Consider the following 26,913-nt stretch of genomic DNA (forward strand, 5'->3'; position numbering starts at 1 on the left):
ACCCCCAGCTCCCTCAGCCGTTCCTCGGAGGTCAGACCCTCCAGACCCTTCACCAGCTTGGTCGCCCTCCTCTGCACTCGCTCCAACACCTCAACATCTCTCTTGAAGTGAGGGGCCCAGAACTGGACACAGGATTCAAGGTGCCCCTCACCAGTGCCGAGTACAGAGGGACGATCACTTCCCCAGACCAGCTGGCTACACTATTCCTAATAGAGGCCAGGATGCCATTGGCCTTCTTGGCCACCTTGGTCCTGCTGGGCAGGGACCAGAGTGCGGAGAAGGTCCGTACCTCCTTGAAGCTGCAAGCTTTGCTTTAGGTGGGTCTTCATCTGGAGAGGAATGTGGTTCCTGTGACCAGGATTTGAGGAGGATGCTGGGGCAACCACCCTTCTGTAGGCTACTAATACTCTAAACGTGGTATAATACGAGCCACAACAGACTAGCATCTCCTGAGTGCTGCTTCTTAGCTCTGGCTCTGGAGACACCAAGCTCCACAGCCTGCCCAGAGCCTGGAGCAGACCCCTTAATGCCGGGACAAGCAGCTCAGGCTGACCCAGGGGTGGGTCCCACACCTCCGCTCGCTTCACCCGTCGCATTCCCAACGTCGGTACCGGATTCCTGCCGAAATCACAACCACCTGCTGCGAGAGGCTTCCAGCTCCCAGCGGGCACGTCCCAAGGAGGAGGAGGAGGAGGAGGAGGAAGAGGAGGGGGCCCCGGCTGCCCCATGAACACACACCAGCTGGGAAGGTTTAATCTACATCTCCTTAATGGGCTGGTTACCATGGGAATGAGGGAAATATGTGGCCTTTGCAGCAAGTCCCTGTTCTCTCACCATCCAAAACCCCAGCCTGGGGCTGGTGGGCCCCCGGGGCGCTGCCCGCCCCACGCAGAGGGAAAGGAGATGCCTCTCATCCCACCTCCCCACCGAGCAGTTCTAGCAGAACACCAAAATCCCGTTGGTTTTAATTAAAGAACTATGGGTGAGGTGACGGGGAGCTCAGCCTGTGACATCAGGCTTAAAAATGACGGAGCGCTCTTCCCCCAAAAGCAAAACCACTTCTGGCTTCCACCACCAGTGCTTAATACAGACAGCAGAGCTCAGCAGACCCTGGGAAGCAGGAGATATGGAAAGGAGGTGGTGGAGTCACCATCTCTGGAGGGGTTTAAGAAAAGCCTGGCCATGACACTTAGTGCCCTGGTCTAGTTGCCATGGTGGTGTCAGGGCAATGGTTGGACTCGATGGTCCCAGAGGGCTCTTCCAACCTCCTTGATTCTGGGATTCTGTGAAAGGTGCTTCCCTTGGTGTCCCCTCCTTCCTCCTGGGCACCGAGCCATTCTCCCCCCATGCATACCTGAGGGGTTAACGTGGGTGAAGCCCACGGGTGTTTCCAGGCAGCTGGGATGGCCATGAGCAACCACGACTCATGTCTTGCACCCGAGGGACCCGGGGCTGCTGTGCCGTGCCCCAAACACAAACCAGACGGTGGGAGCAGAGCACTACCTTAGCCCAGAAGCACGAGAGGAATTCCCCTGTGCTCTCACCCTCCTCCCAGCCCCAGCCCTGACTTCTCCATCTGGCTCTTCTCGATGGGGAGCCGTGGCTTGGGCTGGCCCGAGCACCCTCCGTGCTCCCCCCAGGGGTGCTGGAGCCCCTCCTGACTGCTTTCACCAGGACCCCCCTCTGCCTGCCCAGGGCCTCCAAGCACTCGCCTCTTGCCTCACTGGTTTTTAACAGAGAGGGACTGGCTGAACTTTGGATGCTTCCAAACCGCGCTCTGGTTAACGTCACTCAAACTGATGGCTGCTGAACGCACGTGCTGAGAGAGGGGAGACAGCAAATCCCACCTGGAAGCAGCAAACCCCCTCCCCTACTGCCACGTGGTGTGGGGACATCACCGCCTGCCGCACCATAAGGACTCCGGTGACACATAAAAAAACATCCTCCCCTTCGTCTTAACCCACAGGGACTTTTGAGTCACAGAATCACAGAATCAATGAGGTTGGAAGAGCCCTCTGGGCTCATCGAGTCCAACCATTGCCCTGACACCACCATGGCAACTAGACCAGGGCACTAAGTGCCATGGCCAGGCTTTTCTTAAACCCCTCCAGAGATGGTGACTCCACCACCTCCCTGGGCAGCCCCTTCCAATGGCTAATGACCCTTGCTGAGAAGAAATGCTTCCTAATGGCCAACCTGAACCTCCCCTGGCCAAGCTTGAGGCTGTGTCCTCTTGTCCTAGCGCTGGTTGCCTGGGAGAAGAGGCCGACTCCCACTGCGCTACAACCTCCCTTCAGGTAGTTGTAGACTGCACTAAGGTCACCTCTGAGCCTCCTCTTCTCCAGGCTAAACACCCCCAGCTCCTCTGAAGCTTAGTGCCAGGCCACTTAGTGCCCTGGTCTAGTTGCCATGGTGGTGTCAGGGCAATGGTTGGACTCGATGAGCCCAGAGGGCTCTTCCAACCTCATTGATTCTGTGATTCTGAGAGCGTGTGGAGAGCACCAGTTCGCTTGATGGGAAGGGACCGGCCCCAGCCCAGCTCCCAGTGAGCACAGAGGCACTGGCCGCAGCGCAAACGTTTCTGTTGAGTGCTGCAGAACCCTCACCAGCTGCCTCGCCTCAGACCGTAAACAACCTGGGAGAGGGAGGAGGGAGCCTGCTGGCATTTATCAGAGCGCGCTGTCAGGGAGATGAATGACTCCTGCTCCCAGGAGTAAATCCGTGAACTCCCTGGTTCCAGGCCTCTTCGGCACCGCTGCTGGAAACCAGCTAACCCTTCTGAAGGTTCAGTGAGTCTGAAACCACAAAACCAGCGCAAAAGGCCAAAAAAGAAACATATCATCCATAAAACTAATCCAGAGACTTCGCTCTCCCTCAACCACCACAGATTCCTCAGCCCAGATGATAAGCAAAGCCTGAGACACAAGCCCAGGATGCCAAGACACAGCTTTCCAGGCACCTCCACTCGAATCCATGCAGCAACTCTCCCTTCCTTCCATCCTTCCCTCCATTCCCTTAATCCTTCCTCCTTCTAGGAAGTCTGTGTCAAAACTAAACCCATGTCCTTCACACGAGCCCAGCTTCCCTTTGTTCTTCTGGCAGGGCTGCTCCACACCTGCCTGGGGATGGGGCATCTGTTGCCCTTCACACAACCAAATTCACAGTACAGGTCTCTTAGGAGGCAGAAAAGCTCCTCAGGAACTACAGAATGAGTTCAGATCTCCACTGTGCTGTCCCCATCTCATCAAGCCTGGCTCCAAGGCATAGCCCAGAAGAGCAGAAGAAGAGGAACGGTTGAAGGGCCCCTACTCTGTAGCTTTCTGCCAGGAAAATGAGTGAACAGAGACAAAATTTTCCACTTATTCAGAGGCATAAGACACAAATATGACCCGATGTGACAGCTACCCTCACTGCAGAAGAAGAGAGAGCTGTTAGATGGGCTTGAACGGTGCCGACAGAAGCTGGAACAAGCTCTCACAGGGCTATTGGTCATCACAAAGCACAGCAAGAAACTTCTGAGGAACAAACAACTTTCAGTGTTGGTTACTAGTGCCTTCACCGAGAGCAGCTCGAGTGGGAACCGGTGGAAGAGAAGGTCTCCTTGAGTCTTACCATCAGCCAGCACTAACGAGACGGCCTTTAGTTCACACATTCACAGAATCAACCAGGTTGGAAGAGCCCTCTGGGATCATCGAGTCCAACCATTGCCCTGACACCACCATGTCAACTAGACCAGGGCACTAAGTGCCATGTCCAGTCTTCTCTTCAACCCCTCCAGAGATGGTGACTCCACCACCTCCCTGAGCAGCCCCTTCCAATGGCTAATGACCCTTGCTGAGAAGAAATGCTTCCTAATGTCCAACCTGAACCTCCCCTGGCCAAGCTTGAGGCTGTGTCCTCTTGTCCTATCGCTGGTTACCTGGGAGAAGAGACCGACCCCCACCTCACCACAACCTCCTATCAGGTAGTTGTAGAGGGTGATAAGGTCTCCCCTCAACCCTTGACCTTAACCCTTAATTCTGGTCAAATCCAGCGCCACAACAAACTGCACGTGGGTTCCTAAAATCTCCATGAAGTCAGTCCAAAGGAATTTAGTCATTACACAAGGGGATGATTGACCTAAATGCCATAAATTAGGTTTGCTCTGGCTTTCGCCCTAAATCCTAACAGCAGGTATTAGGCAAGTGAGGCCCAAGCAGAGATCCAAAGACCATGGCAGAGCAGGGCTGGGTTTGCTGAAGATAAAAGCTGTGGTTTGCAGCTCTCCACTGATGTCTGCAGAAAATATTGTGTGGTTTGCCTCTACCAGGGCGTAGGATACCTGCTGTAGGATACCAGGGCGTCACGGCACATCTCTGGGACGGGGACTGCACCACCTGCCACCGCTCCGTGACAAGCTGAAAGAGTTGTGACGTGTTTCGGATGAGAAACCGTTTACCCAGCGCAGGTAAACACCGAGGTGGAAGGGAAAAGGGGGACTCATTATGGGAAAGAGAAAAGCGAGGCCACGTGAAAGGCCTGCTCCCGCGCCGCGCGGGGCTCGGTGGGCCCTGCTGACTACACAAGGTGCGTTTGTGCTCCTGCCACGTGGAGATTGATGGTGGGCGTCAGCACCGGCACAAAAACAGGGTCTGGGAGAGGCAAGAACAGCAGCAAAAGCCAAATGGGGCTTTGTCAGGTGGGAAAACAGCGGCATCACGACTGCCCAGCGATGCCCAGGCCCTGGGTGATGACCAAGCGATAGAGACGATGGGTCCAGATGGTGCTCGGAGGAGGTGGGAGCTGACTGCCAACACTGCCCTGCGTGGGAAAGCAAGAATCGGGGACTGGGGGTGTGTGCTTGATGAGATCAGAGAATGGTTTGGGTTGGAAGGGACCTTAAAGATCATCCAGTTCCAACCCCCTGCCACACGCAGGGACACCTTCCACCAGACCAGGTTGCTCCAAGCCCCATCCAGCCTGGCCTTGAACACTGCCAGGGAGGGGGCAGCCACAGCTGCTCTGGGCAACCTGGGCCAGGGTCTCACCACCCTCACAGCAAAGAATTTCTTCCCAATATCTCATCTCAATCTCCCCTCTGTCAGTTTAAAACCATTCCCCCTCGTCCTGTCACTCCATGCCCTTGTCAAAAGCCCCTCTCCAGCTTTCCTGTAGCCCCTTCAGGCACTGGAAGGTGCTAGAAGGTCTCCCCGGAGCCTTCTCTTCTCCAGGCTGAACAGCCCCAGCTCTCTCAGCCTGTCTCCAGAGCAGAGGGGCTCCAGACCTCTGAGCCTTCTCTTCTCCAGGCTGAACAGCCCCAGCTCTCTCAGCCTGTCTCCAGAGCAGAGGGGCTCCAGACCTCTGAGCCTTCTCTTCTCCAGGCTGAACAGCCCCAGCTCTCTCAGCCTGTCTCCAGAGCAGAGGGGCTCCAGCCCTCTGAGCATCTCCGTGGCCTCCTCTGGACTCGCTCCAACAGCTCCATGTCCTTATGCTGGGGGCCCCAGTCCCCAGAAGTAGTTGATCTTCCACCTGAAGGTGGGAGATGCTTCCTTTATGGAAACAGTTGAGTAACCCAGCAGTAACCACCTCCCCAGATTACCCCTGTGACTGGGGAAACAGCCACCAACAGTCTTTGCAGATGACAGGATGGCACCAAAGAACCAACCACCTCCCACAGCCACTTCTCCATGGGAGAACAACCCACAGCACGCCCCAGGTGCCACCAGGTCCGAGTTAAAGATGGTACAAGGACTAGGGCTGGCCTGAGCAGGAGATCTGGGCGCAGGATCAGCTTGCAGCAGCAGCTTCCCTGCACGTCACAGACCCCCCCTTGCCTCCATGACTGGCCTCGCCTGGTGGCCTTGGCTCCCATCCTGAGCACCAGCCAGGCAAGGTGGGATAACAGCGCTGGGTTATTTGGTACAACAGACAACAGAGCAGCCCCTCCTCCGTGTCCCCCAAGGGGACCCCCACCAGCCACTGGCTGTGCAGAAAGAGGACGAGGGGGGTTCGATTGCTCGGGGAGTGGTTCCTGGAGCCCAGCCTGCTGCTTGCCAGCTCCCTGTCACCTCCAAGGAATGCAGGGAGGATCCAGAGCGGTTCCCTCCTGAGCACTCCTCTTTCCCTACGCAGCTTGTCCACGCGCTGCCTCCACCCTCTCCTTCCAGCTCCCAGCCCCACACAGCCCCCCCACCTGCCTCGGCCACCTCAGCTTTCCTCTCCACCCACTCCCCTCGCCTCTCTGCCATCTCCCAGCCCCTCCTGCCTTCCTAGCTTTCCTCAACCCCTTCCCTCCTCCTTTCTTTCTCCCCTCCTCTCCTCCCCTGCCCATCAGCCACTCCCACTCCTCCTCTTCAGGCTCCTTTCCACGCTCCTCTCAAGCTGGGCTGAAGTGGCTCTGGATTACCTCCAGCCATCCATGCTATGCATTGTCTAGTAAATCCTAATACTTCTTTTAAAACCCAAGCCTGGGCAGGAGGAAAGGGCGCTGCTGGTCCAAACCACGCTCAGGGCAAGGCTGTATGTGCCACCACAACCCTCCACGAGGTCCAAGTGGCTGTGAAGTGCCACCAAAGCTGCTGAGCTGCCTTCTGCTGGCCCCTACAGAGCCAGCCCCATTTCTTCATCCTCCATCAGCCACGCAGAAGCGCAGAGAAGTAACTTTCCCAACGGCAAAGGTAGTGTGGGGAGAGTATCTCCACTGCAGGCAAGATCAGCAGGTGACAGGAGAGGACAAAGGGGAGCCCAGGAAGATCCTTGTCCCATCTTGTATGATCCCCTCAACACCAGTCCGTTGCCACCGCTACGTGAAAGGTGACCCTGACTTTCTGCAGAAGGAGGTGAATTACTCACAGTTCTTTGTAGTTGGCATCATAGAGAGTCGCCCACTTGTTCTGCTGGTGTGGCTGCCACTTTATAGACTGGTAGTTGGGATCCAAGTAGGAGCCGTTCAAGCTGTCGTTGTCTTGAATCAGGCCTGTGGGGAGGGGAAAACACCTATTTCAGTCACTGACAGAGCATCCAGCTGGGTAAGAGCACAAGGAAGCGACTGTAAATGTGCAGCTGACCCCAAGCTGGGTGGGAGTGTTGATCTGCTGGAGGGTAGGAAGGGTCTGCAGAGGGGTCTGGATGGGTTGGATCGATGGGCCGAGACCAACGGCGTGAGGTTCAACAAGAACAAGGGCCGGGTCTTGCACTTGGGCCACACCAACCCCACGCACTTCAAGAGAGATGTTGAGGTGTTGGAGCGAGTGCAGAGGAGGGCGACCAAGCTGGGGAAGGGTCTGGAGGGTCTGACCTACGAGGAATGGCTGAGGGAGCTGGGGGTGTTTAGCCTGGAGAAGAGGAGGCTCAGAGGTGACCTTAGTGCAGTCTACAACTACCTGAAGGGAGGTTGTAGTGGAGTGGGAGTTGGCCTCTTCTCCCAGGCAACTATAGATAGGACAAGAGGACACAGCCTCAAGCTTGGCCAGGGGAGGTTCAGGTTGGACATTAGGAAGCATTTCTTCTCAGAAAGGGTCATTAGCCATTGGAAGGGGCTGCCCAGGGAGGTGGTGGAGTCACCATCTCTGGAGGGGTTTAAGAGAAGACTGGACATGGCACTTAGTGCCCTGGTCTAGTTGCCATGGTGGTGTCAGGGCAATGGTTGGACTCGATGAGCCCAGAGGGCTCTTCCAACCTCATTGATTCTGTGATCCTGTGACTGGCATTGCCCATGCGGCCAGCATGAAACTTGCCTCCTGCCTGCCAGGGCACCGCCACGGGCACGAGAGCTGGGCCAGCCTGAGCTCACCGCCCTGCTCTCCTCCTGGGGGACCAGCCATGGTGAGCATCAGGGGTTGGCGTGCTGGGGGTATGAAGGGAAGGAGGGGGACAAACCCCACGTACCTGGTGAGAGTGGTCCTGGCTGGTGCCAGGGAGGCGTTGGGACTCTGTCAGGGTTGAGTGGCACCGAGCCCATACCCGGCTCCTGCTTTATCAGCCCATTGAGCATCTGTGCATTGAGGGTGTTGGGGGGCGACTCGGAGTGTTTCCTCTTCTTGGCGGGGTGCACCGGGAGGCTGCGGGGACGCACGGGAGAGCAGAGGCTGAGCAGGACAGCAAGAGGTGAGGGGGGTAACAGCCCCACAGCCCCTGAGCAGGACACAGCTGGGATCTCCCATAAAAACCACAACCTCCACGCAGGGAGCCACAGGTTCTCTCCCCACCTTCTCCCACCACCCACCCTGTGAGTGCCAGGCTCTGTGCCACCCCTGCACTGAGCCACATCTCTGCTTTCCTCTTGTCTGTCGTCACCATCCCCACCTCGATGCCTCCCCAGCTCGCTCCCACCCACAGAACCAGGGCACGCTCCTCAACTTGCACCTTCTGCAACCCTCCAGCTCCCATTCCCTCACCTCCCCTTCACCAAACCCCAGCGCCCTGATGTCTTACTCGGCTCCGTGTTGCTGGAGTAGCTGGTGCAGCATCTGCGACTGCTGGGCGTGGTGGAGGTCAGCTGGTCCCATGGCCTGCCCCATGCCGTAGGGTGGCATCAGGGGCTCAGCCTTCATGTACACGTCCCGCTGGAGGCTGGGGTAGTGAGGGTGCTGCGGGTGCGGGGGAGGCGGCGGGGGACCCTGGAGGTGCGGGGGTGGAGGGGGAGGCGGCGGAGGAGGGTGCTCCAGGCGAGAAGGGGGAGTCATGTGGCACATGTTTTCGGGGGTCATGGTCCGGAGGAGGTGAGGATCTTGAAAGAGAGAAGAGGGATAGCTGTTAGACCAGCACGGTGTGTCCTAACCCAGGTCCAGCACAGACCCAGCGCTCCTCTCCCCCTGAACCATTCTAGTCCTGGTTATCTTCACAACCCCATCCCTCCCTGCCCTCCTCAGCACGGCTGGGTCCCCTCAGCCACCCCATCTGCCTTGCCCTGCCCTGACTTCTCCTCCCAGGCTCCTTCATGGCCCCAGCATCCCACAGCCACCTCTGGGGTTCCAGAGCAGTGCTTCCTTCCTCATCTCAGCAGCCTTGGCTGTCACCTTCAGGCACGGTCTGAGTGGTACCCACAGAGCAAGGACACAGCTGGGTGACTGGGTGGCCAGTGGATAAAGGGATACACAACACTACCAAACCAGGTATCATCCATCTTCTGAGAAGAGGGGAGACTGGAAGGGGGAAGCACAACGGCAGCAGGCAAGGCCCAGCGTCTTGAAGCTCAAAGAACCAAAACTCAAAAGGGCAACGAGGTCCTCGAGGCTGAGGGACAACAAGGAAGATGCCCACAAACGTTCCTGGTATTTGTTAAACCCAGGTAGCTCGCGTGGATGCTCTGCAGTGAAAACATGTCTGTAGGAATTCCCAGGCAGCTTTTGTGTTAGCTTTGTGTTTCCCTTCAAATGAAGAAGAAAATCCATCAACCGTAATGTTCCTGTAGCACCAAGGAACTGCATGGACCAAGAAAGCACAGCTGGGGGCAAAGGTCCAACAGTCAGCAACAGGGTCTGAAGCCTGGGCCTGGAAATGCAGAGCTGGAGAGAAAGCATCTGGGCATGGTCCCAGGAAAGTACCCAGCAGGATGTTCTTGTAGCAAAGACCACCCTCTTCATGACGCCAGAGCTGCTCAGAGCCACACCACCTTGCTGAGAAACACGACTCACCCCCTGACAGAGCCCTGAGAAGCCAAGGGTGGGATTCACCCCACAAAGCACTGGCCAGCTGAGAGCCCGGGGTGCCAGCTCGGTGTGTCGCCTGGTCTCCTCTATCAATCAATCAATCAATCAATCAACGAGGTTGGAAGAGCCCTCTGGGCTCATCGAGTCCAACCATTGCCCTGACACCACCATGGCAACTAGACCAGGGCACTAAGTGCCATGGCCAGGCTTTTCTTAAACCCCTCCACAGATGGGGACTCCACCACCTCCCTGGGCAGCCCCTTCCAATGGCTAATGACCCTTGCTGAGAAGAAATGCTTCCTGATGTCCAACCTGACCCTCCCCTGGCCAAGCTTGAGGCTGTGTCCTCTTGTCCTAGCGCTAGTTGCCTGGGAGAAGAGGCCGACTCCCACTGCGCTACAACCTCCCTTCAGGTAGTTGTAGACTGCACTAAGGTCACCTCTGAGCCTCCTCTTCTCCAGGCTAAACACCCCCAGCTCCCTCAGCCGTTCCTCGTAGGTCAGATCCTCCAGACCCTTCACCAGCTTGGTCGCCCTCCTCTGCACTCGCTCCAACACCTCAACACCTTTCTTGAAGTGCGGGGCCCAGCAGAGAGATGTCCCATGGATGCCCAAGCCCAGGGTGGGCCAGAGGCACCCAAGAAGGTTTGTCGCTGTGTTAGAGCACTTCCGTGCAAGGACACTTGCTGTGCTCTTCTCCAACGAGAGCAGAGACAGGCATGGGGACAACTAGGGAGCAGCACAGACAAAGGAATGACCTGAACACCTCCAGCTCATCAGCATCACCAGGGAGGACTTCTGTGGGGGCACTTGCTTAGTTATTTTAAATTTAAATCAGAAGGAGACTTTGATCTCTAAATTTAAATAAACAACAAGGGACATTCAAATGTGATCCTACCTTCCTCCTCCTCTGTTTGGAACGGGATACTAAAGCCATGCCACGATGAGGGTTGATTTGACTATATCTCCATCAAAAGAAATCTTGGTGGGTGGAGGGACATGCAAATCCACCCACCTTTCTGCTGCTGCGAGCTGTAAGCTCACTGCACATCAACACCAGCGCCCAGCTGAGGGCTTCAACTAGGACCAAAGCATTTGTGGAGGCTAAAAGCAAAGAGTAAAGTGCCTAAAGTAAAGCAACATGGTTGGATCTCACCCGACATACACAAAAAATGACCAGAAATTAGGGATTTGACCAAAGGAAATAATAGGAATGATTTTACTGAAGAAAAATGCACGCTTTGGTGGGCTGGCAAGGCTTGAGCAGGCTTAATGCTCACCCCAGATGGAGCAGAACATGGGTGTTGTGTTCTCTGCATGGCACTGCCTGCAGCACTGAAGGACTGGTCACCCTGTGCCCACACTGGTGAAGTTTTAACATCAGTCTCCTCAGAACTCAATCAATCAATGAGGTTGGAAGAGCCCTCTGGGCTCATCGAGTCCAACCATTGCCCTGACACCACCATGGCAACTAGACCAGGGCACTAAGTGCCATGGCCAGGCTTTTCTTAAACCCCTCCAGAGATGGTGACTCCACCACCTCCCTGGGCAGCCCCTTCCAATGGCTAATGACCCTTGCTGAGAAGAAATGCTTCCTAATGTCCAACCTGACCCTCCCCTGGCCAAGCTGTCCACAGCACATCGCCACTCCCACAGGCTTCCAACCAGGGTGGGGACAGGGGCTGATGGCACTTGCCAAATGCAGGAAACCTTTGCTCTGTGCTCCCAGCTCTGGGGAAACACCAGCTCTGGCAGTCTGAGCCTTCCCTCCCGAGGAAGGAGCTGCTCCCCGGAGCCTCCTCTCCTCCCCAGCTGCCAGCACGTCCGAGCAGCTCTCCCCATGGTGAGCAACCCGGCCTCTTTGTTATATTTAAGGAAGGGCCAGGAGGAATTCCAGGGATTTTTTTTAGCAAGATAAACAGAACTCTTGACCTCTTCCATCAAAAAAAAAAAAAGAGCAGGCGCTGTTCCTGGTGGGGACTCAGCTGGAGCCTGGGGAAGAGGGTGCTGCTGCCGAGGGGGAAGGGAGCCCAGAAGCAACCTTCCTTCCTCACCAAGGAGTTTCGTCCACCAAAGAGCAGTGAAGGTCACCAGGGGAACCAAATAACACTCGGTGGCTTCCCCAGTGGGAGCTGGGAGGGCCTGGCAGTGACCCTGCCCGCGCCCGGAGGGGGACCCAGCTCCCTCTGCAGAAGACCCCCAGGATCAGCTGGGCCCCGCTGGCGGGGAGGGAAGGGTTGGGAAGAACTTACTGCTGACCAGCGGGTTCATGTCTGTCTCCCCGAGGCGGGCTCCATCTCAGGCTCCCCGAGGCGGAGGACAGGACGAGGAGGCTCCCGGGCTCCGCATCCCACCCCGGCGAGCTCTCCCGAAGCGGGGTCCCACCTCGCCTCCTCGCCTGTTCCCTCTCTCGCTCGCTCTCCCCCCGCGCACAGACCAGCAGCAGAACAATAGGCGAAAGTCGAGGGATATTTACTAACTGATAATCTCCCCACGTAGCGCAGCCGCCTGTTTTCTCCCGTCTGATAAAGATTTCAGAGCCAACCACTTTCACGGAACAAAGAGGGGGAGGATGTTGGGTTTGGGGGTTGGATTATTATTAATATTATTATTATTTTTTTCCCCCTTCTTCTCTCTCTTTTAAGCACTTACCATTCACCTGCTGAGGGGAGTAGGCTTCCGACCCGGAGTCCGGCGGAGAGTCGGGTAAAGTGCTGCGGAGCGATGGGGGAAGAAAAGGGAAGGTCATTTTAAACCAGCTTCTGGCACAATCAATGGGTCCAGTTCGATCAAAACACCCATCAGGCTCCGGTGGGAAGTCACGCAGCAGATCCCCATCACCCCAAGTGTGTCCAGCTGATGAGCTCAGGACTGCCAGAGCTGTCACTGGACCCCACAGCTGTCCCCGGAGCTCACCTCCAGCGAAAAGAAGGCCAGCAGAAATGTATCCGTCCCCCAGAGCAAGACTGTGTGCTCCATCATGGGTAAATGGGAGGCTCTGGGGAAACTGGGATCTGATACACGACAGCCGAGGCTGGGATGCCCATGGGATGGATCCTGCCTTGAGACCTGGATGAACCTGAGCACTACCACAGCTGCTGGCTCCATCACCCTGGCTCCATCAATCACCCTGGCTCCACCAATCACCCTGGCTCCATCACAGAATCAATGAGGTTGGAAGAGCCCTCTGGGCTCATCGAGTCCAACCATTGCCCTGACACCACCATGGCAACTAGACCATGGCACTAAGTGCCATGTCCAGGCTTTTCTTAAACCCCTCCAGAGATGGTGACTCCACCACCTCCCTGGGCAGCCCCTTCCAATGGCTAATGACCCTTGCTGAGAAGAAATGCTTCCTAATGTCCAACCGGAACCTCCCCTGGCCAAGCTTGAGGCTGTGTCCTCTTGTCCTATCGCTGGTTGCCTGGGAGAAGAGGCCAACTCTCACTCTGCTACAAGATCATCCTGGCTCTACAGGAGCAGGATTTGGCCCTGACAGCAAAATGCAACCAGATAAAAAGGGGAGCTCTCAGCTGCCTTCTCCAGCACGCTCAGGGCTCGGGGACGCAGGACTGAGGACCAGCCCTGCCGTGTGCGGTGGCAGCGTGGTCACACTGCAGGGAAGCCGGTCAGCTCCTGCATCCTTCCTTATTTTACCTCGAGCCGGCGCAGCCTCCAGGCACCTGGGCTCTTCGGCCGTTTCCAAAGCACCTCCTTGGAAATTAATTTGTCCCAACTTTTCTTTTTTTCTTTTCATAACCTCTCCTCAACACTCATCCCACTGCAGTAGAAGTTCTGGCCTTGCACGTCTTCAGGCCAAGGTAAAATTTCCACCACCTGGAAGTAAAGGACCTGCCTGTCTCAGACACTGGTTCTTCTCTAAGCAACATTTTGGAGATCAAATGCACAGAAAAAGTCGAGGCTCTGCTCCCAGCTAGACTGAGCCATGGTCACTGCAAGCCAGAGCTGCAGCAGAGATCATAGAATCACAGACTGGTTTGGGTTGGGAGGGACCTTAAAGACCATCCAGTTCCAACCCCCTGCCACGGGCAGGGACACCTTCCACCAGACCAGGTTGCTCCAAGCCCCATCCAACCTGCCCTTGAACACTGCCAGGGAGGGGGCAGCCACAGCTTCTCTGGGCAACCTGGGCCAGGGTCTCACCACCCTCACAGCAAAGAATTTCTTCCTAATATCTCATCTCAATCTCCCCTCTTTCAGTTTAAAACCGTTCCCCCTCGTCCTGTCACTCCATGCCCTTGTAAAAAGCCCCTCTCCAGCTTTTCTGTAGCCCCTTCAGGTACTGGAAGGTGCTAGAAGGTCTCCCCGGAGCCTTCTCTTCTCCAGGCTGAACAGCCCCAGCTCTCTCAGCCTGTCTCCAGAGCAGAGGGGCTCCAGCCTCTGAGCATCCTTGTGGCCTCCTCTGGACTCGCTCCAACAGCTCCATGTCCTTATGTTGGGGCCCCAGAGCTGGACACAGCACTGCAGGGGGGTCTCATGAGAGCAGAGGTGGGCAGGGAGAGGGTGGCTCTGGTGGCTGGAGCAGCCGTTGCTGATGCTCTAGAGAAAGGCTCGCTTCACCTTAGCGTTTGCAATACGCTCCATCCCGTGGAGATCTCCAGCAGGGAGATATCTCGTCTGTCCATTCCTATCTGCTCCATCCCAGATGACACGCAGCCCACGCAAGCCCCAGCAGGTTTCAGGACCAAACCTCAGCAAAGTCTGCTCCTTCTAAGACAAACACAGTTTTTTTCCTCCTCACCAGGACCTTCCTGCACCAGAGGAGCCCAAAAGCCAGTAAATGGGGTCTCCATGGTGGGTTCTCTGGGACGCTGAAGAAATGCTGCCATCAAAGCTGACCCAGCCAAACCAAGGTCCCCACCTCCAACAGCAAGCTATGATCCTTACTCGTGACCTCTCATATCCTGGAGAATAGCAGATGCATGAAGAAGAAAGGGACACGACAAGGCATCACGTCAGGGATGGCTTTGGTCTGTTGGATGAACTTGGGAAGATCTTCCAGAAAGAGACAAGCTAGACAAAATCTGTCCTTATCTTTGTCCCAGATCTTCCCAAGTTCATCCAACAGACCAAAGCCATCCCAGTGGTGCTGCATTATGGCTGAATCATTGGCTGGGTGTGCTGGAGGCTTCTCAAGCTGGGCCTGGCCACGCCGTCCTTGCTGGCAACACTAGAGGGCACAAGGCAGAGTGAGAAAAGCCAGACAGGGGCTTGCAGAGATGAGCAGTCCTGGGGCCATCCTGGCCTCCTTGTCCCTCCACTGGAGAAGGCACAGAGACTGGCTGTGTGGAGAGCACATCAGGGCCACCCATCACCTGTGCTATGGAAACAGGCTGGACCACGGCACAGCTCCTTGTGGTATGACTATTGCCAACGGCCAAGGCCTCCTGCTGATGAATGTGCTGCTGCACACTTTGGTTTTCATCTGCCCAGTTTCAGATCATCTCCTTGTTTCACTCCCTATGCCTGGGGGAGAGCAGCATGGACCAGAGAGGTGGTGAGGAGGGACACCAGACATGTTCTTCCCTTTGGGTCTCCAGGGGAGACCCTTTGGGTCTTCCCTTTGTGTATGCCAGCTCCTCTCCCAGACACCACTGTAGGGCCAGGCCATACCCCCTCAGCGTGCTGTGCCTACCAAAGTGCTCTCTACCAACATGCTCTCTGTTTCTTCTCTTGAGTGGAGTATCTACAAGGTGTGGAGTATCTATCAGGCTAAGAGGAATTACATCTCTCTGCCCAATTCAGTTAACATCTTCCCCTGCGATGGTCATGGCAACATCCTGGAGACTGAATTTTGTCTTGTTCAAATTTATTCTGTGTCTCTTCCTTCTTGAAAAGGCCACAATGTTCTCCCATCACACACTTGTAGGTGGGCAGCACAGATATCCTGGTCACCCAGAGCCAATGCTGCTACCACCACCTGCAGACATGGGGGATGTTACTGATCCTCTCTAACTCCATGCATAGAGGATGGACCTACCAAACAACTTCAGGACCTTCACTTGTAAAAAACCATCTCTCTGAAGCAAGGGCTTAATTAGACTGATGCTGCCAGCAGTTAAGGCACTGTGGGACACACTACCCAACCCTCCAGGCCCCACCAGCCTGGAGGAGCAGTTGTCCCACCATTTGCCCTTGTTTTGCCACCCCAACCCCACTTACCCAGGTGCGTAGGAGGCCTTGGGCTCTGATTTGATTGGAGGGACCACGTTGTTTAGGCAGTGGCCGCCAAGGTAGCCCTTGGGCACCACCATGCCATTGTTGTTATTGCAGTTGAGGTGAGCACCGTAGGCGGGTCCACAAGGGTTGGCCAGCAGAGGACCATGCCGGATTGGGATCTGGCTGCCCGGGGGAGGAAGGTGGAGGGAACCGCTGGACGTAGGGTTGGTCACATTGGCGATGGAGCTGGCAAGAGGCGCGTTGATGGTGGTTGAGCTGGAGGGCTGGGGGTGCGTGTAGCTGGCTGAAGCAGGGATGTCAGGGAAGCAGCTGAAAGAGAGAAGGGGACAACCTCAGCAGAGGGACTGGTAGATGGTACCTTCTTCCCCAGCCATGCAGCAACGGGGACGGAGCCACCCGGGTGCTCTGGGACACCCACAGCAAGCCAGGTAGCACCATGGTGGCAGCAGCAGGAGCGTACAGGGAGGCAGGTCAGTCACCTGGGTTGATGCGACTGACGCAACCCCAAGGGTGCAAAATTAGCTGTAAAGGCCAGAAGCGCCCAGGACACCAACCTCGAAGCTTGTGAAGGCAGCAGGAGACCACAGGATCTGCTCACTGTGCTTCAGCTTACAGCCTAGCACAGGGAAGCCACTTGGTCACGACAGCCCCAAAGATCCTGCTCCCACAGAATCACAGAATCAATGAGGTTAGAAGAGCCCTCTGGGATCATCGAGTCCAACCATTGCCTTGACACTGAGGTTGTAGCGGGGTGGGAGTCTCTTCTCCCAGGCAACCAGCGATAGGACAAGAGGACACAGCCTCAAGCTTGGCCAGGGGAGGGTCAGGTTGGACATTAGGAAGCATTTCTTCTCAGAAAGGGTCATTAGCCATTGGAAAGGGCTGCCCAGGGAGGTGGTGGAGTCACCATCTCTGGAGGGGTTTAAGAAAAGCCTGGCCATGGCACTTAGTGCCCTGGTCTAGTTGCCATGGTGGTGTCAGGGCAATGGTTGGACTCGATGATCCCAGAGGGCTCTTCCAACCTCATTGATTCTGTGATTCTGTGAAATGAGTAAGGGAGCAAAGAGCAAGGAAGGAGGACCCCAGGAGGGACAGAGGCGCAGCCAGGGTGCACAGTGATTTCTAAATGACTTCTCGAATTACAGGGCTGGGAATTGCTCACTGTCCCTCTACAGAAAACAGCAGCGAACACGGGAAGCACTTACATGTCCGGTGAGTCCTCCTTGCTGATGTACTCTTCCAGGATGCTGGTGTCAATGTTGGATGGTTCCAGAGCTCCATTAATGTCGTGGCCTGCGAGGGGAGAGGAGGCAGAAGCATGAGCCAGGAGAAGGGCATGAAAGGCCCTCGCTTTGCAGGTCAGAAACACCACCAGTCCTTTGCGGAGTCAAGCAATGGATCTGAGAAGATCAGCAGAACCTTCAGGTTGAGGATCACCATCTGTCCCAGTGTAAAACCAGACAGAGACGGGGCGTGTGGGACACGCCAGGCTGGTGACACGGCCACAGAGGTGGGGTTTGTCTGCAGCAATCCACAAGCCACGCTCTGGCTGTGGCACACATGGGCTTCCCAGGCTCAGGACACGTGGGAAAAGGGACATCAAGGGTCAGGCCCGAGCTGTGCAAGACACACGGCTCCCCAGAGCATGAGAGCCAGGTCTTGCCCAACCACCATCACCACCAACCACCAACCACCATCACCACCAACGTGGGGCTTTGCTGGGGCTCATGGAGGGGGTCCCCTTCGCAGGCCACCGGAGAGCGCGATCCCTGCGGAGGCAGGGCTGTAAGCGTGGGCTCGGGGGGGCTTTGGGAAAGCTGGTTCCCTTCGCACCCTCGCCTCTGCCTTCCAGAACACGCTGGAATTTCTCCACCGCTGCCAGGATGGCTCTGGATCAGCCCCTGACCCTGCAGGAGCCCCCCTCCCTCTGCATGGGGCAAGCGGTGGACTTCCCTCTCCCTTCTCCCCTAGGGCTCCTCCTCCTCCTCTCTCCTGTTCTGGAGAAGCTGGGCCGGGTTTTGTTGACACAAAGCGCTTTCCTTTATCTGTCTCTCCGCAGAGTGCGCAGCCTTCCGGGGTCGGTGCCAGCCCTCAGTGCCAAAGACGCTGCCAAGAAAGTGGAAGAGAAGACCCAGCTCCCCCCACCACCACCTCCCCGAGCTCAGATAACAAACCCAGCACCTTCTTGAAAGATCCCACGTGAAAGCACCGCATCCCTTGCCCAGGAGAAGACCCCGACCCATGCGCTGGGGAAAGGTCACCCACTGAACCGCAAAACCAGCCCAGCACGGGGGGGTTTCAGCCCACCCCCGGCCAATTGCAGCTCTCCCCCCCTCTCTGCAAATCCCTTTCATACCAAGACAAGCGAATCGGCAGAAATAAATCCAGGCAGGAATTCTGCCAAGCGGGCAGGGCGTGTGTGCGGAGGGATCTCCCCCCTCAGCAACCCTGGCTAGAAGGGAAAAAGCCTGGGGAGCCGTTCACTCGTGAGACACCAAACCCTTTGTGCACCAGGGACGCAGGGGAGAAGGTGGTGATGCCATCCCGTGCCAACTCTTGCTGCCCAGGGAGGTGGTGGAGTCACCATCTCTGGAGGGGTTTAAGAAAAGCCTGGACATGGCACTTAGTGCCCTGGTCTAGTTGCCATGGTGGTGTCAGGGCAATGGTTGGACTCGATGAGCCCAGAGGGCTCTTCCCACCTCATTGATTCTGTGCTAGGATGCATCTGGAGCAGGGACACGTGATGCTGCTGCCTGGTTGGCATCATGGTGAGGTCCACCTATGAGGTCCTGAGCTGTGCCACCACCTCGCTTGCATAGCTGCAGACCCCAGGGTGGCAGAAGGATACTCCTTCGTGATGGCCGTGTCCTCTCCTGAAGTTGCAGGGACGTGGAGGCAACCATGCCATGGTCCTGCTTTGAGTTACAGTTGGCTGGAAGAGCTCACCGATGGCCAGCACCGTGGGTGCTTGTGTCCCTCGCTCATCCCCAAGCACCTCTGCTAGAGCCTGCACCCAACACTTCACCATGCACAGAATCAGAATCGTTTTGGTTGGGAAGGACCTTTAAGGTCATCAAGCCCAGCCGTTAACCCAGCACTGCCAAGCCCACCACTAACCCATGTCCCTCAGCACCACATCTACAAGGCTCTTAAATCCCTCCAGGGATGGGGACTCCACCACTGCCCTGGGCAGCCTGTGTCAGTGCTTGACAACCCTTTGGTGAAGAAATTGTCCCTGATCTCCAATCTAAACCTCCCCTGGTGCAACTTGAGGCCGTTTCCTCTCATCCTAAACGGCTCTACCGAGGCATTTCTTCTACAAGCAGCCGCTCCTCAGCCGCTGTGACCCCTTAACGTCGGCTGAAACCCTTCTGCCAGGGGCTGACCACTCCTCCCCTCCCCGCCGCCTCGCTCTTGGCCAAAGAGACCGCCCTAGAAATCACACAACGTGTTTGGCAAACATCCACCACAAAAGCTATCGGAAAACTGGTCTTCATCCCAAGTTCCAGGGTCAGGACCCAGGTTCAAAGAAGCAAAAAAAAAAGCCACTTTACCAATTTTGCTGCCTTTCCACAAGCTACTGAGCCTGGCCAAGAGAAGTTCTCAAGATGTCCCTCACACCTCCAAACTCCAGGAGCTTCTCCACGGTGGAAGAGGAGCCCAGGAGCTATTCAGAAAGGACAGGAGGCTCTCAACAGACAGCACCGTGCTGGGCTTTCCTATTTGCTACCTTGTCTGAGAAGTCACCTTCAGGAACCCTCAGCTGAGCTCCAGGCGAAGGGTGAGATAAGCACCGTGACGCGGGAGGTGCGTCAGCTGGGCTGCCGTGGAGTTGAGACGTGATAAGAGCCATGGTGGGGTCCCATGTGCGACGGGAAGGGGTTGCCCACCAAAAATAAAGGACTTGCCTCTGCTTGGGGACAGCTGGGGATGTCAGGGCAGTGGGTCTCGCTGGCAAACCTGCACGAGGAATGTCCCACCGCCCACAGCTCCCACGCAGGCCAGGCTCTTACCAAAAGCCAGCTTAGGTGATTAATTAAAAGCTAATTCTTCTCCATAGAGTCACGAGCTCCTCACGACACTAACAACGCTCCCTCCCCCTCCGAAGCGGGGATTAGGAGGGAGCAGGAAGCCACCAAGGAGGGACCCGGGGAAGCTTGGTGTTCACACAGCTCCACACGAGATGGTCCTCCTGACCACTGCCCTGCCCCACTGCCCACTCCAAAGAGCTCTCATCACCCCTAACACCTGTGACGGCCCCGAAGCTCAGCAGGATGAGTTCTGCCTTCCACCCCAGAGCAGTGAGCCCCAGGCACCTGCAGAGCTGCCCAGCAAGCACCATCTTGCAGACCAGCTTATTAGTGCTCTCTGCACACACCGAGCACCCCAGGGCAGGACCAAGTAAATCCAGCCACTTCCAACACGCTGACAGAATCAACCAGGTTGGAAGAGCCCTCTGGGATCATCGAGTCCAACCATTGCCCTGACACCACCATGGCAACTAGACCAGGGCACTAAGTGCCATGGCCAGGCTTTTCTTAAACCCCTCCACAGATGGGGACTCCACCACCTCCCTGGGCAGCCCCTTCCAATGCCTAATGACCCTTGCTGAGAAGAAATGCTTCCTCATGTCCAACCTGACCCTCCCCTGGCCAAGCTTGAGGCTGTGTCCTCTTGTCCTAGCGCTGGTTGCCCGGGAGAAGAGGCCGACTCCCACTCTGCTACAACCTCCCTTCAGGTAGTTGTAGACTGCACTAAGGTCACCTCTGAGCCTCCTCTTCTCCAGGCTGACCTCCCCATACAGACATGGAGACTCCTCCACACAAACTCTTCCAGGACAACCTTTTGTGTCACGACTCCTTCCGTCGGTGCTGCTGCAAACAACCTCCCAAACCCACCATGTCCCTGTGTCCTGTTCCCCTCATTGCCACCCAGCTCTCACACCACGTCACCCTTCCATCTGCTCCCTCCCTCCCAAACGAGTTGAGATCCCCCCAAAGTAAACTTTGCCTGCAGAACAAGGAGACGTTCAACCCGCAGCACCCTCCTCGCGGAGGCCCCCGTACGTGTGAGAATGTCAGGAATCCCAATGTTTGGACTGGTTTGCTCTGCCTTCTCCAAACCTCCAAACACAACCGACATCCCAACGGAGGTGCTTCCCTGCTCCGACGGCGTGGCTCTGCCAGCATGTCCCTCCTGGAGACACCCTCTCGGCTCATCAACTCATTCCCCATCCCATTTTTGGGGCTCTCCGCCCCATCCCGCTCCCCATCGGAGACAGGCACGTGGCCACGGGGCTGTGCAAGAGTTAACGGCGTCTGGCCCCCGCCAGTCGTCATATTTACAGGTCTGAGAGATTAAACCCAGAATTTACCTCGAGCGATAGGCAGAGAAGTTTATGGTATTTCTATTTATAACAGTTCCTCCCCCCCGCCCCAGTTCTTGCTCTGTTGCCTGTCTTCTAATCGCCCATAACCCTGCCTGGGTCACCTGGGGGTGGGAGGAAGGCAGAGAGCTGAAGAACTTCATCCCAGGATCTGCTAACAAGAACCAGATGTGGGAACTTGGAGATGACAATGGGGTCAACCCTTTGGAGGGGCTGGGGAACATCAGTGAAGGGTGGGGGGGACACGAGTGATGAGGAGGATGAGGCTGTGCCCAGCCCATGGCACTGAAGCCATATGGAGGATGGGGGATTATTGTTCTGGGGTTTAGGGACACGCTGGAGGTTTGAATGACAAGTGACACAGCGTGCTCTGACCTGAGTGCTGGGAAAGGTGACAAGAAGAGGACTCCAGTTGAGATGAACAAAAAGCTGTAGACCCTGGTAAGCCTGTCTGCCGCATCGCTGCCATCTCAGCCCTGTTCCCAACACAGCCAGGTACCAGCGATGGCCTCCACCACGGGCTGCTCTGAAAGTCTGGCTGTGTCTCCAAAGCAAGCCTCCCTCCCATAGCTTTTGGGATGGTCCTTCAGCTGGTCACTGCAACCAGCAAAGCACACCCAACCTGCCCAAGGACCTCAGCTTGGTGCCCTCCCTACACGAAGCGCATGGGGAAACTGAGGCACGGAGCGCCCTGGTGACAAAAGCACTGCTGAACAGGGAGGTGACAATGAAACATCCAGTGGTGCGTGGTGGAACAGGTCCAGGAGAGCCCAGGAGCTCCTGGCTGATGGTCCCCCATGGCGAGGTGCAGCGTTCCCTCCCCAGCACGCGCTGGAGCGGGTGCCAAGCGTCGGTGGGGTACGTGGCTGGGCAGGACAGATGCTCAGCTTCACACCCGCTGCCCCATCAGCAGGAGCCCCGCTGGCTCTGCCACACGGGGCGAAGCCTGAGGAGCACCCAGCGCCGGCTGGGGATGGCATCCCTGCCCTGCCCGGAGTGGGACACGGCGAGGGGCCACCACCAAACCCCGTCCCTGCCCGGAGACCTGGGCTACGCACATCTGCCAGCCACCGAGAGCCAGCCGTGGGGACGGGGTCCTTGTGTAAGGGACAGCAGGATGATCTCCCCGTTGCCCCACGTGCCCAGCGGGTACGGAGGGGTACGAACATCCCCTCCGGCGGGAGGGACGGCGACCCCGCAGCCCCTGCCTCCCCCCAGATACCGGCCCGGCATTCCTCCTTAATTAACGCTCTTTATTACCTGACTGTAACGATAACCAGTCACTCCCAGCAGCAGCGGCTCCTGTAACCCGAGCGGGACGCCAAGCCAGACCGCTCCCCCGTCTCCCCCAAAGCGCTCTCGGGACCACCCCAGAGTGAAGCCCCGGCTGCCTGAGGCACAAGAGGGGCCCCAAACCCTCTCCCTGAATTGCAGCACGGTTCCTCCATGGGGTGAGCCCCTCCTCACGCCAACCCCTCCATCAGAATCAGAATCAACCAGGTCGGAAGAGCCCTCTGGGCTCATCGAGTCCAACCATTGCCCTCACACCACCATGGCAACTAGACCAGGGCACTAAGTGCCATGGCCAGGCTTTTCTTAAACCCCTCCAGAGATGGGGACTCCACCACCTCCCTGGGCAGCCCCTTCCAATGGCTAATGACCCTTGCTGAGAAGAAATGCTTCCTAATGTCCAACCTGACCCTCCCCTGGCCAAGCTTGATTCCAGCCTGATTGATTCTGTGATTGATTCTGAGGTACAACCAAACCATCACCATCCTGCAGTCCATGTCCACAGTCAGTGGCACCATCCACAGCAGCATCTCCACAGCCCCTGGGAAGCTGCTTCTGCTCTCACACAGGCCCACAACTCCCCACCTTACACGCATAGAAGAATATATCCAACAAAAGCACCTTTGGATAAGCTGGACAGTGTCCTGGCTGTTGTGTCCTGGCTCGGTCCCACAGCCACGTCACTCCCAGACCTGCTGCGCAGGGTTGCTCTCCTGACATCCCAGCAAGAAGGGGACACAAACCAGTACATACACCCTCTATAGGTGTCTCTACAGAGAGATAATGCCCTCTCTCCATCTCCCAGGCCTTGGGGAGGACAAGGTGTGTGGTGAGGGACATCCCCAGACACAAGAGCCAGAGGAAATCATCCTGCTGTCCCACAGCGGGGCACGGGCACGTCCCTCGGGGAGCCCTGTGGGCTTCACGAAGAAGAGATGACGGAGCCCCGTCCTCCCTCCCAAACCTCCCTGACCCTCCTCTTCCTTCTCCCTCCTTCCTACTTCCCTCCCTGGCCTCTCCACCAGCCACCTCTCCGCACCTTCTCCTCTCTCCCTCTCCAATTTCCCCATCTCCCATCTCCCCTCCCCGCACCATCATCCCTCCGGACCCTCCCGAGTCCCTTCTCTCCACCCTTGTCCCCAGCCTCTCCTCCGCCCTTGCCAGCTGTGAACCTTGGCATGGATGGACCCATTGTCCCCGGGGCATCGGGGGCTGCGGAGGAGGAGGGGAAGGTGTGAGAGGGGACACAGTGGCGCGTTTGTGCGTGTCCCCGCGGCCGTCAATGCCCCGCTTGTCCATTCATGCACCGCGACGGCAGGAACAGCAGCGGCCACACAAGCGTCGCCATTCGGCGGGGTCCAAGGTGCCTGCCCAGGGGGGCACATTGCCCCGTTTGTTTGGAGACCCACGGAGGCAGAAGACAACGCCGTTATATCATAGAATGGTTTGGGTTGGGAGGGACCTTAAAGACCATCTAGTCCCAACCCCCTGCCACGGGCAGGGACACCTTCCACCAGACCAGGTTGCTCCAAGCCCCATCCAACCTGGCCTTCAACACTGCCAGGGAGGGGGCAGCCACAGCTGCTCTGGGCAACCTGGGCCAGGCTCTCACCACCCTCACAGCAAAGAATTTCTTCCTAAGATCTCATCTCAATCTCCCCTCTTTCAGTTTAAAACCGTTCCCCCTCGTCCTGTCACTCCATGCCCTTGTCGAAAGCCCCTCTCCCGCTTTCCTGTAGCCCCTTCAGGTGCTGGAAGGTGCTAGAAGGTCTCCCCGGAGCCTTCTCTTCTCCAGGCTGAACAGCCCCAGCTCTCTCAGCCTGTCTCCAGAGCAGAGGGGCTCCAGCCCTCTGAGCATCTCCGTGGCCTCCTCTGGACTCGCTCCAACAGCTCCGTGTCCTTCTGTTGGGGCCCCAGAGCTGGACGCAGCACTGCAGGGGGGTCTCACAAGAGCGGAGCAGAGGGGCAGAATCCCCTCCCTCGCCCTGCTGGCCACGCTGCTGGGGATGCAGCCCAGGACACTGTTATCTCCCTCTCCAGACTGCAGGTGGGGGGACAACAGGACCACAGAAGGCCACTTCACGGGGTGTTTCCCTGGGATGGAGAAGGAGGTACCACGGCACGAGGCCGGCTCTGCCACCCTCGCCCCTCCACTCCAGAGACCACTTTCAGCCCAGTTCTGAAGACGTGCGCACCACACACATGGGGGACTCGGGACTTGGAGCTGCGCTGCCTCTCCTGGCCACCCCCCAGCACAAACCAGTCCTTAGGCAAGAAGATTAATAATAAAACAGCAAGAGAACACAAACCTCCAGGCAGCCAAGCATCGCCTGGAACACCACGTCCAGATCGGGCGTCTCGTTCCTCCCTTCTGACTGGGAGGCAACAAGGTCTCTCCTGTCCGCTTTGGACAGCCTCCAGAGGAGACTGAGCGGAGGAAAGCAGAGCGATTTATCTCGATGGGACTTTTGCCAGGGCTTGGGAAGGGCCATCACTACTTTTGTGCAACCAACACCGACCTTTCACAAGCAGGAGCATCAGGTTATTGGGCTCTTCCTTCTCCTCACACAGCTGGGACATGCAACCACGCAGCAGTTCCTCTCCGTGCCACATCGCAAGAGCATTTGCTCCAGAGCTGACTCCTACAAAACCCACAAAGGGCACCAACAGCTTCGTACGTCCTTGGGTTTCCTCTACCATCGCTGCGGGCAGTTCTCATCTACGTGGCACAAACCTCCCAAGACCCAAGAACCTCCCAAGAACCAACCGGTCAGGCAGTCATTTCTTTCCCCAAGGAGGAATCACAGAATCCCAGAATCAATGAGGTTGGAAGAGCCCTCTGGGCTCATCAAGCCCAACCATTGCCCTGACACCACCATGGCAACTAGACCAGGGCACTAAGTGCCATGGCCAGGCTTTTCTTAAACCCCTCCAGAGATGGTGACTCCACCACCTCCTTGGGCAGCCCCTTCCAATGGCTAATGACCCTTTAGTTCCTCATCTCAGTTTGCACGATGTATCTCCACACCCTTAATTCCCAGACCAAAGAGCCCTCTGCTCCAAGAAAGCTACTTTTCAACGAGGTGTCTGTGGACCAGCTCAGCCACCTTCATGCTTTGCCTTCTCCTGGGCTAAGCCAAGCTTCTCTAGCCACCCACAATAAATAAGAAAAAAAAAACCTCGTTGTTTGCATTTTCTGACTAACTGTGAGCTGTCTCCTGCTCTGGGAACATAGTTCCTGCACCAGGGATTTAGCAAACAGTTACCAGACAATACAGATGAGATACGGAACGTGCTGCTTGGATCCCATCCACCCCGTGAGCTCCCTGTGTGTTCTGGGTCTCCCTTCAAAGCAGCGTGCTGTCTGGAGAGGTACAAACCAAGAGGGAAGGTGCCTGGCACGCTGCTCGAGGATGCTCTGTGGGGAGGATGAGGAGGTCACCCTGCGCCCGGGGAGGTAGGAGGCACTGACTGCACACATTCCCACAGGCAGAACAGCTCCTCAGGCTCTTGATGCGCAGAACGAGTTGTCTCCATGCTTAGATAACTGGAGGTAAATACTGGGACTGAAGTAAGGGTGAGATGTGCCCAAAGTGAGATAAACCTCACAGCAGCACTGCCTGAGCTGTGAGCGCAGGAGCACAAGGGACAGATCACGACAGGTAAGACCTTCTCACAGAGGATGACGATGGGTAAGATCTCACGAAGGATGACGATGGGTAAAACCTTCTCACAGAGGATGACGATGGGTAGGACCTTCTCACAGAGGATGACGATGGGTAAGACCTTCTCACAGAGGATGACGGTAGGTAAGTCCTTCTCACACAGGATGACGATGGGTAGGACCTTCTCACAGAGGATGACGATGGGTAAGACCTTCTCACACAGGATGACGATGGGTAAGACCTTCTCACACAGGATGACGATGGGTAAGACCTTCTCACACAGGATGACGATGGGTAAGACCTTCTCACAGAGGATGACGATGGGTAAGACCTTCTCACAGAGGATGACGGTGGGTAAGACCTTCTCACAGAGGATGACGGTGGGTAAGACCTTCTCACAGAGGATGACGGTGGGTAAGACCTTCTCACAGAGGATGACGGTGGGTAAGACCTTCTCACAGAGGATGACGGTGGGTAAGACCTTCTCACGAAGGACTGAGTGCAGAAGAGCTGCATGAGGAAGGTCAGGGACCTGCAAACTGAAGCGAGAGCCCCTCCAGGTACCTGACCTGGGCAGACCCCTGGGAGCCATCCCTCCTCTGCTCCCCATGTCTCCCTCCAGCGCAGAGGACAGCGGGCAGTAGCTGGTGCTCCTTCCCGGCATGGCTCAGGCGGCTCCTTCCACCAGAGCAGAGCTCACACGCTGCTGCTGGGTGAAGCACCTGCCGGGGAGAGCGGCGTGG

At 56.8% G+C, this 26,913-nt stretch overlaps 2 protein-coding genes across 4 annotated transcripts in view; both read right to left on the reverse strand.

The window, feature by feature from the left end:
• The window catches only part of MYRF (myelin regulatory factor), a 54,805-nt gene that overhangs the window by 14,719 nt on the left and 13,173 nt on the right, over positions 1 to 26,913 (reverse strand). The window contains exons 2-8 of the mRNA XM_068399526.1: positions 26,183 to 26,665; positions 17,035 to 17,122; positions 15,812 to 16,138; positions 12,281 to 12,342; positions 8,413 to 8,707; positions 7,867 to 8,039; positions 6,832 to 6,955 (exon numbers count right to left, since the gene is read on the reverse strand). Of these exons, the coding sequence (XP_068255627.1) occupies positions 6,832 to 6,955; positions 7,867 to 8,039; positions 8,413 to 8,707; positions 12,281 to 12,342; positions 15,812 to 16,138; positions 17,035 to 17,122; positions 26,183 to 26,665 (1,552 nt within the window). The remainder of the gene's footprint in view (positions 1 to 6,831; positions 6,956 to 7,866; positions 8,040 to 8,412; positions 8,708 to 12,280; positions 12,343 to 15,811; positions 16,139 to 17,034; positions 17,123 to 26,182; positions 26,666 to 26,913) is intronic.
• The window catches only part of DAGLA (diacylglycerol lipase alpha), a 106,511-nt gene continuing 96,648 nt past the window's right edge, over positions 17,051 to 26,913 (reverse strand). For all 3 annotated transcript variants that reach the window (XR_011047925.1, XR_011047923.1, XR_011047926.1), the window contains one exon: positions 17,051 to 17,122. The gene's annotated coding sequence lies outside the window, so the exon portion shown is untranslated. The remainder of the gene's footprint in view (positions 17,123 to 26,913) is intronic.

The sequence above is a fragment of the Nyctibius grandis genome, chromosome 4, assembly GCF_013368605.1.
Source record: "Nyctibius grandis isolate bNycGra1 chromosome 4, bNycGra1.pri, whole genome shotgun sequence".
Taxonomy (NCBI): Eukaryota; Metazoa; Chordata; class Aves; order Nyctibiiformes; family Nyctibiidae; genus Nyctibius; species Nyctibius grandis.